The sequence below is a fragment of the Caretta caretta genome, chromosome 2, assembly GCF_965140235.1.
Source record: "Caretta caretta isolate rCarCar2 chromosome 2, rCarCar1.hap1, whole genome shotgun sequence".
Lineage (NCBI taxonomy): Eukaryota > Metazoa > Chordata > Testudines > Cheloniidae > Caretta > Caretta caretta.
In genome coordinates, this window is record NC_134207.1 from 188,410,500 (window position 1) to 188,425,496 (window position 14,997).

General features: G+C 40.7%; 1 protein-coding gene across 8 annotated transcripts in view; it reads left to right on the forward strand.

The window, feature by feature from the left end:
- Positions 1 to 14,997, forward strand: part of ULK4 (unc-51 like kinase 4) — a 386,015-nt gene that overhangs the window by 188,815 nt on the left and 182,203 nt on the right. For 6 of the 8 annotated variants that reach the window (XR_012667171.1, XM_048838838.2, XM_075125675.1 and 3 more), the window contains one exon: positions 14,445 to 14,493. The exons of the other annotated variants lie outside the window; for them this stretch is intronic. Coding sequence is in view for 5 of the 6 variants with exons in the window: in XM_048838838.2 (XP_048694795.2) it covers positions 14,445 to 14,493 (49 nt within the window). In the remaining variant the exon portion in view is untranslated. The remainder of the gene's footprint in view (positions 1 to 14,444; positions 14,494 to 14,997) is intronic. 8 annotated transcript variants of the gene reach the window in all.

A 14,997-nucleotide genomic window follows, 5' to 3' on the forward strand; every position in this document is an offset into this window, starting at 1 on the left:
CAAGACATACTGAGAAATTGGAGTGGGGGGATGGAGGGGAAACATGAGAATATACTTTTGCTTCCAACAAGGAGGGGAATACCTAAAAAAACAAAACAAAAAAACCCTCCATCCTTTCTAAATAAATTACAAAGATCTGAATAATGTAAAGTGAGCAATTTTTGAAAACAAATTAATTAAAATAGAGATTATTTTGGATTAGTGGGGTTGTTAAGTTTTTCCCAGTCTATCCTCCTGCTAAAGTAAAAACTTGCGTTTGTGGTTCACAGCTGGTAAAAGACATATTAGTTTCCTGCAATCTTGTACAATTTAAAAAAAAACCCAACACTGATCAGGAATGAGCATAAGAACTCTGTTCTGGGTCAGTAATCATGCTGAGCCACTTGGCTAAATAATTGCTTTTTGCTGTGACACCCCTCTGATAAAACATGAATAAAGAGGAATTGTGAGTTTATTTGGAGATTTAAAGTAAGCCTCTTTCGTTTCAGCATATACTTACAGGAGGCTATTAGCATTTCAGCGTCTGATACCTTATAGCTAAACACTAGCACTGCTAGTGCATCAGTAGATTCAATAAAAAAATCTACTTTTTATTGTACTTTTTAAAAAGTACTTTTTATTTGTTCTCACACACATAGATAGTTGTAGCAAGTATTAGAAACAAAAATGTCTGAGATATGACATTTTTATTTTTAACTCTCCAAACTCCACTCCCTCATGTACCAACTTTAAGAACAACCTGTTTCCCCCAGATAACTCTCACCTTCATGTACTTATGAAAGATCTTAAAAAAAAAAAAATTGCCCCCAGCATTTCACACTAAATTATAGAATAGCTCCCACAGCAGTTCATCCACACCAGACTGAGTTTTTTGTGTTTGCAGTTCTATCTGGGAGAGAGTTCAGGGATGGCCCTTATATCTCATACAAATCTTTCACGTTCTCTCTTTACTCCCACCCCTCTATCACCCTCACCGCAAAAGAGTAAAGCACTCCGTTGGATACTAGAGATTTAACAAGTAGAGATACAGTTTAGGAAATATTCTATGTCCAACGTAATAAGATTCATTTTCTGTCTGCTTGAAGGCCCAAATTCAGTCCCTTACTTATTGCGGGAGACCATTGGAGGGTTAAAGTGGAATTGCTGAGAAGTTTCAAGAGTGGGAGATTTGGAAAAAGTACACTTGAGCAAATAGTTCTAAAATAACCGGGGACCAAAAAGACAATCTGTTCACAGTTTGCTCCTTGAAGAGTTAAAGGATTTAAGCCTATCTTTATATTAGTCACAGTTCTGGGGAGTACCTTGATTTATTCATTTTTTTCCTGAGGAAAATTAAAAGGCCAGATCATCTGCTGCAGCTTGGAGCAGCTATTAGGCTTGTGTGTAAATGAGGCCTTCATCCAGTTTTGCACACCAATCCTGTGGCTCCTCTTCGTTAGGCAGGATCTGCTAGAGCACACTAGTGTATCTGAGGGCTGTTCTGATTTGTTTGTGATGCCAGTGGCCCTCAGGGGGCCACTGCAGCAGCCTGGAATGTCCAGGTGCATGGATTTCCCAGACATGCATCCTTGGGCCCAGTCATGCCCCCTGCTCCAGCTGCAGGGAGTGGTGGGACAGAAAACAGGGGACATGCACAGTGGGCCAGTGCAAAGCTGCTCTAGTGTACCAGAGGCTATCACTCAAAGTCTGTATTAAATACATTCATTATTTTTTTTATCCTCACATCTTGTTTCGATTTCTGTCCAATGAGACCATGCCAAAATTATTGTTCTCTGCAATCAAATTTTATTCTTGTTTTTCTTTGGCAGAGTTGTTAGTTGAGGGTGATGTTAACACTTAGTCAACCAGAGCTGTGGCAGAAGGAGAGGCGGCTTCAAGCCATTTTCTTGTGGTGAAATTGTGAAGAAGCTACTTGGAATTCATTATGCACATTTATAAATATTGTTTTCTTGGCATTAGACTGCAAAGTGATTCTAATTTTGGGTTGTGTATGAGCGGAGAGGCTTTTTAGCTTTACTCTTCAATTTTTGCAGAAGGTTATAGAGCAAGCTCTAACTAATCAATTCCAGTAACATTTATTGCAGAACCAGAAAATTCTCTATTCTAATACCAGGGGATCCTTGTTACAGGCTCTTGACTGTAATTAACCTACTCACTGGTGCAAAGCAGCCGTAGTTGGTTGACCTATGGGGCAGAGCAAACCTTTCTGAGACTTGTCTGAAGGTGAATTAAATGGGATGGTTTGCTTTGGATTTTCTTTTTTGTACAAATATTGTGTTTAATAATATGTACATGTATTTTATTGTTATTGGGTGTGTTTTATAAATAGAACAGCACTTACATCACTTAATCGCTAAAATATAAGAGCTTCTAGTGTGAATCACAGAAAATGATTAGCAAAACTACACAATTTGGAACAGGAAGTGAAGAATAAATTAGCTAATTTAAATTGAAGGGAAATTAGGTAAGATAAATATAACTATTCAAGTTGGAATCTGCCCACGACATTGCCACCTCCATTCTTGTGAAAAGTGCGGTCGGATTTTTAATGGCTAAAAGAAGTCACCTTTTTTCTTTATCGTGTATATCCATCATCCACAAGGTAGAATCCCCAACAGCACTGTGTACTCCAGCAGCACTCCAACTCAGCACTGGGGTTTAATACTAACTCAGAGAGAAAAGTGCCATGTCCAGCATCGCTTATAAGAGCATATACGTAGCCTATGAGAACTGATAGATTAAGGTTATGAGAATTATGTCTGCATCTGTGTAACTTTCATTGAGATGGAAATACTTGTTTGTGAACTTTGTTTGGGAAACAGGTAGTATTTTGAAACAAAACAATTGGCTCCTCTGGCATCCTTCAAAAGTTAGGAAAGGGAACTGGGACTTCCCTCCAGATTATAATCCTTAAACTCCTATATAATTAATGTCTCACGGTATTTTGCATGTGCCTATCTTAGGGTGTCTGTAGTACCCATCACTCTAGTAGCTGAGCATCTAACTACTTTACCAGTGATGTAACCAAAATAGCTTGAGAGATCACCTTATAATATGGGGAAAGCCAAAGAAGGGGGAAAAGTAGAAATATATAAAAGCAATTTCTAATTTTGATATTTGGAATGGGGTTTTACTCTTCTAATATTAACTTTCCTGCATAACTAGAAGTACAGTACTAAGGATGGAATAATCCATAGGTCCTCATAGTTCATCTTCCTGCTTTGTGGTAGACAAGCTCTGTTTTTCTGCAGAAATACTTGACTGTAGTGCTGGATATTAAGTATATGTCTTCTAAACTTAGTGACCCCCTATCATTGGTTCCAACTGGGGTGTCACAGATTCCTACATGCTGGGGAATTCTCAGCTGGCAATTAGTTTTTGGCTACTTGAAGATATCTGTTCTTCATATACCTGCTTCAGTATCTTCTTAGACTTATACTGCTATGAAGTAAATTCATTCAAACCTTACCATAGCAATGCCTTGTTGTCTTATTTGCCATGTTATTATGACCCCCAGAAAAAATGCCTCTGCTACTATACAAAGTAACAGTTGTAACATGAACATAAAATCACAGAAATGTAGTGCTGCAAGAGACCTCGAGAGGTCATCTAGTCCATCCCCTCAAGATGAGGCCTTGCCAAGTAAACTTAGACCATCCCTGACAGGTGTTTGTCTAATGTGGTTTTTAAAAACCTTCAGCGACAGGGATTCCAGAGCCTTCCTTGGTAATCTGTTCCAGAAGTTAAGTAATCCTTATAGTTAGAAAGGTTTTCCTACCTAAATCTCCCTTGCTGCAGATTAAGCCCATTACTTATTGTCCTCCCTTCAGTGGACATGGAGAGCAATTGATCACAATCCTCTTTAAAATAGCTCTTAACATATTTGGAGACTGTTCTCAGGTCCCCCTGTCTTCTTTCAAGACTAAACATGCCTGGTTTTTTTGACCTTTCCTCATAGGTAGGTTTTCTACACCTTTTATCATTTTTGTTGCTCTCATCTGGACTCTTGCCAATTTGTCCATATCTTTCCTAAAGTGTGACGCACAGAACTGGACACAATACTCCAGCTGAGGCCTCACCGGTGGCAAATAGATGGGACAGTTACCTCCTATCTCTTAAGTACGACACTCCTGCCAATATACCACAGAATGTCTCTTTTTTTGAAACTGTATCACATTGTTGATTCAGATTCAATTTGTGATCCATTACAATCCCCAGGTCCTTTTCAGCAGTACTACTACCTAGCTGGTTATTCTCCATTGTTTAGTTGTGCATTTCATTTTTCCTTCTTAAGTGTAGTAATTTGCACGTGTCTTCATTGAAATTCATCTTGTTGATTTCAGACCAATTCTCTAATTTTGTCAAAATTGTTTTGAATTGAATATGATGCTGGATATTAGGTATATGTCCTTGTTTTAAACTTAGTGACCCCTATCGTTGGTTTCAACTGGAGTTTGGATTCTTCCATGCTGGGGAATTCCCAGCTGGAGATTACTTTTTGGCTAATTGAAGATGTGGTGTCATCAGCAAATTTTATAAGCATACTCTCCACTCCATTATCCAAGTTATTAATGAAAATATTGAAGAGTACCAGACCCAGGACAGACTCCTGCGGGACCCCACTAGATCATAGAATAACAGAGTTGGAAGGGACCTCTGGAGGCCATCTAGTCCAACCCCCTGCCCAGAGCAGGACCAATTCCAACTAAATGACCTCCCAGTTTGATAACTACTCTTTGAGTATGGTTTTTCAAACAGTTGTGTTCCCAGCTGAAATAATTTAATCTAGATCAGTGCTTTTCAAGCTATCTGATGTGGGGGACCGGCAATTTTTTTTCCCAATGTGCGTGCAGACCGGCAGCCGATGGTTCACGGACCGGCACCAGTCCGTGGACCACCACTTTGAGTAGCACTGATCTAGTTTGCTTATGAGAAAGTCTTTTGTGTCAGAGGCGCTACAAAATTTTACATGTACTTATCATGAGTACAAAATTGCATGTACTTATCATGAGTCTTTGGCATTTATTAAAAAATATGTGCCTGCTCTTTGGCAGCCACAAAATGCATCCTTAGACCTTGGGTAAAATTTTCAACAGTGACTAAAGTCCTTTTTCAAAAGGGGCTTAGGCCCTTGGAAGTTTGTCTCATTGCAAGTTAGTGGCATTTAGGCTCCGAAGTCACCTCAGTGCTTTGGAAAACTCATCCCTTTTCTACAGTGGGGATTTGTCACACTTCTGTTAATCATTGGCCAGCCAACAATGTAGCTGCACCAGTGCAAACCCCAAGCGTCGTCAAGAAATCTGCAGTTTTCATTGATGGAGTTTAGCCCAGTGTTCAAGCAGGATGCATGTACAAAAGTATAATATTTGGTAACCAAACTGATTTAGAAAAATAGAGTGCTGGCATTGTTTTGCTGTTCTGCTCGTCCAACATAGGGTGTGATGCTGAAGTGCTAAGCACCTGTAATTTCCATTGATTTCAGCAAATTCTCTTTTTCTCTAGATTCAGGGGCATGCACAAGGGGGGCAAGCAGGGACATTCTTCCCCCCGCCCCAACCAAATCTCCATGTGTCCCAGTACCCTGGGGAGGGAGGAAGCAGCAGGGCAGCTGGCTGCTAGCTGAGCTCCTCTTCCTCGTCTTCGTCCTCCCCTTCAGGGGCACCAGTTAGGGAGGATGGGGGGCACCTGCCCCCCCCACAAGTTTTGTACTAGAAGTCTGCTCCTGGAGCATGCCCTAGCCCCACGCAGAGCTCTGACCTGTGGTAAGTTTCCCCTGCTGCACTAGCTCACCCACCTCTCCACAGCCATCTGCCTTCGCCAACCAGCAGCAGCAATGATACGGAGTGACAGTCCTCCTAACCAGTAGTAGTCTTCTACTACCCAGGACAGCCGCCCCAGCTGGAGTAACAAGTGCCGATGACAGCCTGGCCCCATGGCACAGGGCACCGCACAGCAAGCAAAGCTTTCGGAGGGCTACAGCTGGCCATGCCATCTGTGATCCCTGGTCTCTGGGGGTGGGGCAGGCAAGGAAAGGGTCAGTCAGAGTGGGAGGGAGAAGCACAGGGTCCCCAATGGTGGTGGGGGAGTATAAGGAAGGGAGAGATGAGGGTATAGGGCTGTGCCATGAGGGAGGGGGCACTGAGTGTGGGAGAAGCACCTAAGGGGGAACAGTCCCTAGGACAAGGATACTGAGGGGGGGGGACTCAAGAAGGGGGGGTTAAGAGCAACTAAGGGGGTCTATTTGCTCTCAGAGAAGCAGGGAGTACCCTCACTTCTCCCTAGGAAGAGACTGGAGACAGATCTTTCTGGTCTAGAGCCATCATGTCCACTAGTGGTTGCAACTTCAAGGACGTGTGTGTCTGTGCTGTGCTGCAACTTCTAGCAGCGTGTGTTTAATGTGCCCCTCCAAAAGCAGTCAAATTTAATTTCCTGCACACACCCCTGCCTAGGTTGGTATATTATTCCAACCCCAAAACCCCACATTTTACTCGCCTGAACAGAAGGCTAAACTCCAAACCATGGATCTTGCCACAAGTTTTGTATTTCATTGGGAACTGTGAGGGTTCAACACCTTTCATGATCAGGCTTGTAGTTATCAAGTTGTTGTTTTTCCTTCCTTAATTCCCTTTTTTAATGCTGCTCATGATTTAAGATATGCCCCAAATTAGATACTCCATATTAAGACATACAAGAACTGGAAATTGAAACCAAAGATGTTGGGGGCAAGGAAGGAAAATGTTTTCTCATGTATGGTTCTTTAATCATAATAATTTGTAACTTTGATGTGCAAAAGGAAATTACAGTAGCAGAGTGTTGCAGATTAAAAAAACATTTAGTTGGAGTCTGAAGTTGCATCCATTCATAAATACAAAAGCATTACTACTTCCACTCTAAACATAGTAGGCATAATAACCAACCATTATGAAGATAATACTTGTGAGAAGTATTTCCATAAGTGTTTGACTTTAAATCCAGCTTTATTCTACAGACTTGAATTTAAAATGGCTGGTTTTGGTTCTCTTGTTTAGTGAATTATGTAAGCAGTGTGTTTAAAATTTTTTTAAAAAAATCTTTGCCTTGTGTTAAATTTCATACCATGGGTTTCCTTTTGGCCATAAAGCAAACTAGAATGTCTTAAAAATAAATTCTTCTGCCCATTATTTTAAATCGAAGCACAAGTCCCAGCTCATCCTATTAATGTTATGAAAAGTCAATGATTCAGTGAGAAGGTGGTATTTATTAATATCAGTAAGATATGACTGCATTCCTTTATAATATGACACAATCAATTAGAAGTTCTGAGTGCAAGTTGATTATTTAAATATGGGCATAGATAAAATACTATATACACAGTGTCACTTATGTACAAATAAAAGATAATCCTAAATATATAAAGCATCTGTATATTTTCCAAACAATATGCAATATGTATGACTGATTAATATAATAAAGTATTTTGTCTGTATTTTCCTTTCTGATAACTTATTTGAAGATACAACCATTTATAAAGTGAGTTCAACGGATGAACTAAAATTCAAATTCCTTTCTCCCTCCTCAATTTTTAAGGCTTTTCCTTTGTAAAACCCAGAATGTTCTCTAAATGATAGCCAGCAACAGAGAGCATGGTAATCTCTCTTTCTCTCTCTCTCTCTCCCCAGTCATTGTAATTCAGTTTTAAACTTTGTCACAGGAATGTCTTAATACACCATATGACTTGACTTCATGCCTTTAGTTTTGCATGCAAAGTTTTCTTTAAAGCCTGCAGCTATTCCACACTTGCATTTTAAAGGTTTGCAGATGACCTTTAAAATCTAAGAATGATCAGTTTTATTTTAGCTGTACTTTGCTGTACATGAACAGAATATATAGGTAATTTATGTAGCTTTTTAATAATCATGATCCCTTGTATTCCGTGACCACAGAATGTGCTTCATAATTAACTCCTTGCCACATAAGCATCCAGTCTAATCTAAATTTTTATTTTAAAAAAGAAAGTGATGTTATATTCCTGATTCTAGTCTGTGCTCCAGCCACTTTGTGCCATTCCACTCCATTACAAAAATGCTGTTAACCTGGCAGATTGGGCCTTGGAGTTTCTCCCATACACAGAGAGATGCTTGGGTGGCGTAGAACTAGCCATGGTTTTCCTTTTTCCCAACTGCTGTCCTGGAGGCATGGCAGGGACTCTCCTATGACCTGGTGATGTACAACTGCTGTAACAGCCTCTTGTGACCATTCGAAGCTGGATCAGATAAGGTCAGCCTTCATGTTGCTGTAACCTGTGTAAAGGATCTGGTAGAGCACCCCTAAGGTTTGGGTGTCTTACCGTTGACTTCACAGGATCAAGAATATGTCCTTAAATTGAGTTTTCTTCTTTAACTTTGAAATATTCATATTCCTTTTTATAAATTGTATTCCTGATTTTGCATTGTATGTTTTATATAGAACATATTATGTTGTTTGTATATATGTTTTTACATCTTTGTATGTGGAAGGGAAATTGACTACGTTTGAGTGTCAGTGCACATGAATTATTTTCACATGTGTCTGCGCAACTACCATGGCACTTTGTATCCCATGTTTTGAGTTGATTAGCAGATGTGCTCCATCTATGTCTATATACACATGTCAGCTCTGCAAATTCTAAATATCTGATGTGTATTCTAAGGGACATAAGGGAAAAAAGTAATCAGTACTAAGTTTCAGGTGAGGGCAGAGGGGAAAGAAATAACAAACGTTACATGGAGTAGGAGAGCAGAACTTACTTTCTCAATTTATTTGCCTGACCTCTCAATAATGTTTGTTTTTCCGAACACAAATGTGGCTATTCAGTTGAAAAGCATGCTCCAGTTTATTCCCTGCCCTTCTTCACAGTAAAGTTGTCTTCAGATATTTTTATTGAATGTGAAAATTAGCTAGAAGTACATCATTGTACAACAAGTTGCTTATTAACCAGAATTTAACTTCACTACATAACAGTGCATGGTGTTTCAAAATGTTCAGAGGTTCAGATATGAAACTGAACCCTTAGGAGAGAATTTATTTTAGCCAAAAATCTATAATATTTATTTCACTTGAAATTATACTATATTTCAGTGTAGTGTGCTAGGTCAAATTCATTTTTGAGTTATGTTGCCTAAGATAATCATGCTGATACAGTGCTTGAAAACTGTCCAGTGGAATGGTACTTTAAAAAACCTGATCGGAAGAGAAGAATGAGGGGGGATTTGATAGCTGCTTTCAACTACCTGAGAGGTGGTTCCAGAGAGGATGGTTCTAGACTATTCTCAGTGGTAGAAGAGGACAGGACAAGGAGTAATGGTCTCAAGTTGCAGTGGGGGAGGTTTAGGTTGGATATTAGGAAAAACTTTTTCACTAGGAAGGTGGTGAAACACTGGAATGCGTTGCCTAGGGAGGTGGTGGAATCTCCTTCCTTAGAAGCTTTTAAGGTCAGGCTTGACAAAGCCCTGGCTGGGATGATTTAATTGGGGATGGGCCCTGCTTTTGAGCAGGGAGTTGGACTAGATGACCTCCTGAGGTCCCTTCCAACCCTGATATTCTATGATTCTATGATCTTGTTATATTGTTATAAAGTTATAGTTAGGTTGTGGCACTTTATCTCAAACCTTTTCAGGATAAATGCTTCCTCACTGTGCTCTGCAGTTGTGTGTTTCTTTCCCTTGGGTACCTAGCTCTGTCCTCCAAGAACTGTGATTTATATGTTAAAGTTACCAGAAGCACTGCAGGTATGCAGAAAATAAGGTGATTAATAGAAAATAAGTTAATTGCAAATAATGACAGACTTGTAAGGGTGGGGAGAAATGTTAATTTAAGTTTAATTATTACTCTGTGTTTTTATAGTTCAGAGAGAAACATAATACATAAGGTGTATGTTCAGGTTTTGGATGGCTTACAAGTTTGAAATAAGGAGCCTTGTGATTCTCAGTCACCAATTCAAATCCATCTTGAGATGACAATTAAGTGGCCTATATGAAATGAGTACGTGGGGTCAGTTGAATTCCTAGCAGTCATTGAGGTCTTCATCATCAGAAACATCCTTAAAAATTGGTACCATTTTTAATAACCTAAGAGAAGAGGCCAGTGATGGTGGCTCTTCGAGTGAGGGTCCCTATTGTATTCCACAAGGATTTCGCATACATGCATCAAGCATCTGGAGCCAGAGGATTTAAAAATAGTGTCTGTTGGTCCACGCATGTGCCCCGTGGTTTTGTCCGAGGTGATAAAGGACAGGGCAGACCGACTGTGTCTCCAGTTCCTTCTCACCGCTGCGTGATCCTGGTTGGAACAATCAGGATCCACTTACGTGTGGTGCATTTTAACAAAGTTGTATATAGTTAGTTTTTACAGAATTTCACTGTTTTGATTGTTTTAAGTAGTTTTTAGTAGTTTTAGAGTAGAACAGATAGTTTGGGGGCTTATTTTTTCTTTGTAACTCCTCCTCCCATGTACCCACACATGTATACTAGACTATGCCAAAGACCCCAGGCTTTAAGATTTGTGCCTCCTACCCACGTATCTTTAGTAAGGACGAACATCAATGCTGTCTCTACTGCTTGTGAGAGGGCCACATCATATCCAGATGCAGTGTCTGCCAGTCCTTCCCCAGCCATACCTGAGAAGGTCGGGCTCTCCACCTCCAGAAGCACATCATGGAAGTTGCCATAAGGCCTCATTTGAATCCAGGCTGGGGAAAACCTCCCCCGTACACTGGCCTGTGACATCCAGGAGTGCCCCTCCAGCTACAGAGTCCGAGTCTGACACTGGTGGTATCACCGCTATGGACCCCACACCAGGGCCTAGTCAGGAGGTGAGGAACCATGACCCTAAGCACGGCAGTAAGACTTCCTGCAAGCCCAAGAAAGGGGACACTCCTTCCATGGGCTCCAGCCGTGGAGGGGGAACACATGCCAAGCATCATAAACATGAGAAGAGGCCTCACAAGAAGGCAGATCCACCTGTACTGGGTACAGACCACCAACACTGACAACATCAGTGCCCCATAAAACAAGAGACCATTCTGTTTCGGGGAAGCCCATCGCTCCAGTGCTGGTACTGGGTACAGAGTGGATGCCCTTAACTCCTGGGAGACTGGGGAGAGTGTCAGAACCCCAGGACATGTTTGTTCTGGGAGATGTAGTATCTCCACACTTTTCTGGACCCTCTCTGCCTCTAGGGAGATTATACCTTCTCATCAAGATGTGCTGCATTCAGCACAGAATCTAATTGCGGACTTGCTCAGCAGACAATTTATGGTCAATCATGAGTGGGAACTCCACAACACTGTATTATCGGACATCGTCAACAAATGGGGAACTCTGATCAGAGACCTTTTTGCATCCGCAGTGAACAGAAAATGCAGTGCATATTGTTCCAGTAGGGGCCTGGGTCATCACTCCCAGGGTGACGCCCTCATTCTCCCCTGGCCGAACCAATTCAATTACGTCTTCCCTCGTCTCCTGCTCCTACCACGGGTACTCCACAAGATCAGATGAGATGAGTGACAATCACCCTAATCACCCCCTGGTGGCCCAGACAGTGCTGGTTTCCCAACCTCCTTTGTATGTCAGCCTGTCCTCCAATTCCCATCCCCACCTTCCCAGATCTACTGATGCAGCACAATGGCAAGATCAGACATCCTAAACCACAGGTGGCTTCACCTCAGAATGTGGTATTTGGATGGGCATCTTCTCTAGAAAGGACATGTTCATCAGAAGTGCAAAACATCCTCTCTAGCAGCAAGAAAGAATCCACTAGGCTTTGTTACGGGGCCAAGTGGAAAAATTTTGCCTGCTGGCACCAAAATAAAAGGGACTTTCCCCAGAAGTGGTGGGGATTCCCCTCCTCCTGGACTATATCCTGTTTTTGAAAGCATCCAGTCTTATCTTCAACTCTCTCAAGGTCCGCCTAGCGGCAATTAGCACCTTCCACTCCCCAGTGAAGAACACTGTCTTACACACCTCTTGACTTCTAAGTTTTGGAAAGGCCTCATCAGAACCTTCCAACCCATAAAACCCAGAGCTACCTGCTTGACCTCAACCTTGTTCTATCTGCACTAACTAAACCACCCTTCAAACCACTGTCGTCATGCTCTGTGTCCCTCCATGCCATGAAAGTCCCCTTCCTTGTTATCACTTCACCAAGGAGGGTCAGTGAACTTGGGGCCATGATGGCAGACCCTACTTTCGCAACTTTCCATATAGCTAAAGTCTCCCTGCACCTGTATCCCAAACTTCTGTCAAAGGTCGTCTCCCAGTTTCACATTAATCAATCCATTCACTTACCTGTTTTCTTCCTGAAGCCACATGCCTCAGAAGAGGAATGACGACTCCACTCCATCAAAATATGTTGGGTCTTGGCCTTTTACCTGCAGAGGAAAAGGCCAATCAGATAATCCCCCAGACTGTTCGTTGCAACAGCTGAAAGAGTGAAAGATCAGGCAGTCTCAACAAAGAGAATCTCCAAGTGGATTTCAGGGTACATTGCACTCTGCTACCAAGTATCTGGCATGCTGCCTCCCACTGGTATGCTGCCACCCACTGGGGTTCAGACTCATTCCACGAGAGCCCAGGTTTCAACTCTCGTCTCCACCTACAAGTACTACTCTGGGATATACATAGAGCTACAGGAGCCAAGCTGGACTTTGTGTAATTGCTGTTTCTGGCTGCTATTGTGCTACTAAGCATAAGAAGTGGTATCAGGGAGACTGTCTTCTATGATCTCAGTGCTCCCCCTGCTGACACCCAGATAGCATAGAAGAAAAGAAAGCCTCCCTGAAATGTAAGGGTGTGGAGCTGGGCAGAGCAGGTTGGGTATGGGTAGATGTTGAAAGGGACAGGGTCAGATTGTGGGGGAGCAGGGCGATAGGGACAGAAAAGGACAGGCTGGTGGGACATGAGTACTGGTTAGAAGGGGTTAGGTTGGTGGAGGACAAGTACTGAAGAGTTTACACTAATAGAGCAAACTCCATTCCAAAATCTGGAATTGACCTCAGGATTTCAGAGTCTCATGATTACCCTATGGTCTAGCAAATAGTAGCTATGAAATCCCCTAGCAAAGTCTGAGTCTCACCGTTTGCTTTTGGCTCATCTGCATAATACCAAGTATTCTGAAAAAGTAGATTTTAAGCATCTCCAGTTTGACAACCAAAATTAGTGAACACTTTGGATAGTTTTGGCCTTGATCTCTTAATGCTTCAGATCCTCATCTGTACGATGGGGATAACAATACCACCTAATCTCATGGGGATGTTGGGAATCTTCATGCTTCACAAACATAAATGGTGAAAGCACCAAATGAAAGCCCATGAGAAAATTAATAATTCTTTATTCAGTGGCATGGTTTGGATGGTGTGTGGTGACTAAGCCATGGTGTAGCACATTGAGTGATGAGATAAAATGAAATATCGAATAGCTTCCCAACGAGTGAGCACCATCCATCCCGTGCACTGAATCCTGTGGAAAAAACAGTATGATATAGTTTTAACTGCTTGATCACATAATGTAGAGATACAAGGGGGTCAAATTAAGGTGGTAAAAGCGATCTTAATGTTGGCATTTTTGAACTTCTAGTGTTTGACGTTGTGGTCTTAACATTCTTTTAACTTAGTTTGATTTTTGTATGAGGTAAGTTATTAAGATTAAATTATTAAAACAGAGTAGAACACTTTTAAAGCAAGGGACCAGTTCCTGTTAACTCTCATTGATTTGAGTGGGAACTTAAAAGGAAGCAAATTAACCCATGGTTACTTCACAAGGATGTTGTGAAGGTTACTTTATTAATACACATAAAACACTTTTTGCAGTTGTAGGATGAAAAATGCTGTGTAAATCTAAATTGTTGTTGCTGTGGTCCTTTTTCTGAATATTCCCCTCTTATGATATATGATCTGTATCTGATTTTTATGGAGAAAATATTTAGAATATGCTGGTTGATCAGTTCCCAATACTTTTTTTTTTAAAGAAGATGCTGCAAATTCATTGGACCGTGTTATTTTAGAGTAGAGAAGATATTTAATTGGGCATACATATAAAATTACCACACAGCATACTTATAAATTCACTGTATGCTTTGTGGTCTATTAGTTCAAATTATTTCACCATCTACATTGCCTGTTTGATAGTATGTTTCTGAATTTTAATTAATTTCTGCCATTTAAAAATATTAATTTTCTTACTGTTCCACTCATTTGCTTCACATCAGTAAGGCCAGCCCAGGGAGTAATTTCCACTGAAGAATTACATTGCTGTTTCTATTTAATAGCTGGAGTGGAATTCATTTATATGAAAAGTTAGTCAAAGAATGAGGTTCTAGGTCATAGATTTTAGTATCAAAGACTTCTGCTGCACTGCTCCCTGTGTAAGTTCATTGTGTTAAATAACAGATCATTAATATAAATAAAAATGTGTTTTAATTATTTTTTACAGCCTTGTTGAAGAAAGTAATCTTGTTCCTGTACTTTTCCAAGTTATTTTGGTAAGAACACATTTTATATTTAATTTTAAACAGCTTTAAGCAAATTTGTGTAGCATACAATGAAATGGCCTGATTAAAACATTCTGTTAATAAATATTTCACTTGTATACATATGCCTTTATGTATATGAGTTGTATGAGTCTCCTCAGGTTGTTCAAGCTTCATGATATCTATCAGCATAGAAAACTCTAGCATATACTTAACATACAGACTTATATGTGTAATGTAATCAGCTATTTACCATAGCAAAGATCTCCTTTCATGAGCCAAAGGAATTCCCTTCTTCAGATCTTGGTCAGCTTTGAGTTTTGCGTACTACACTGCATACTTGCTATCCATCAGCAAAGAAATAATCTCCATTACTACTAGACAGCATCAGTTTGGTTTCATTGTATAGTTTCAGAAAACTGCTTTCACATACTCTGCTTATGCTGATAATGCTATTCCTGCCAACTCCAGATACCTGCCTTTAGCTCCTCTTCTTTTGGTACAAAAAGTCCAGGA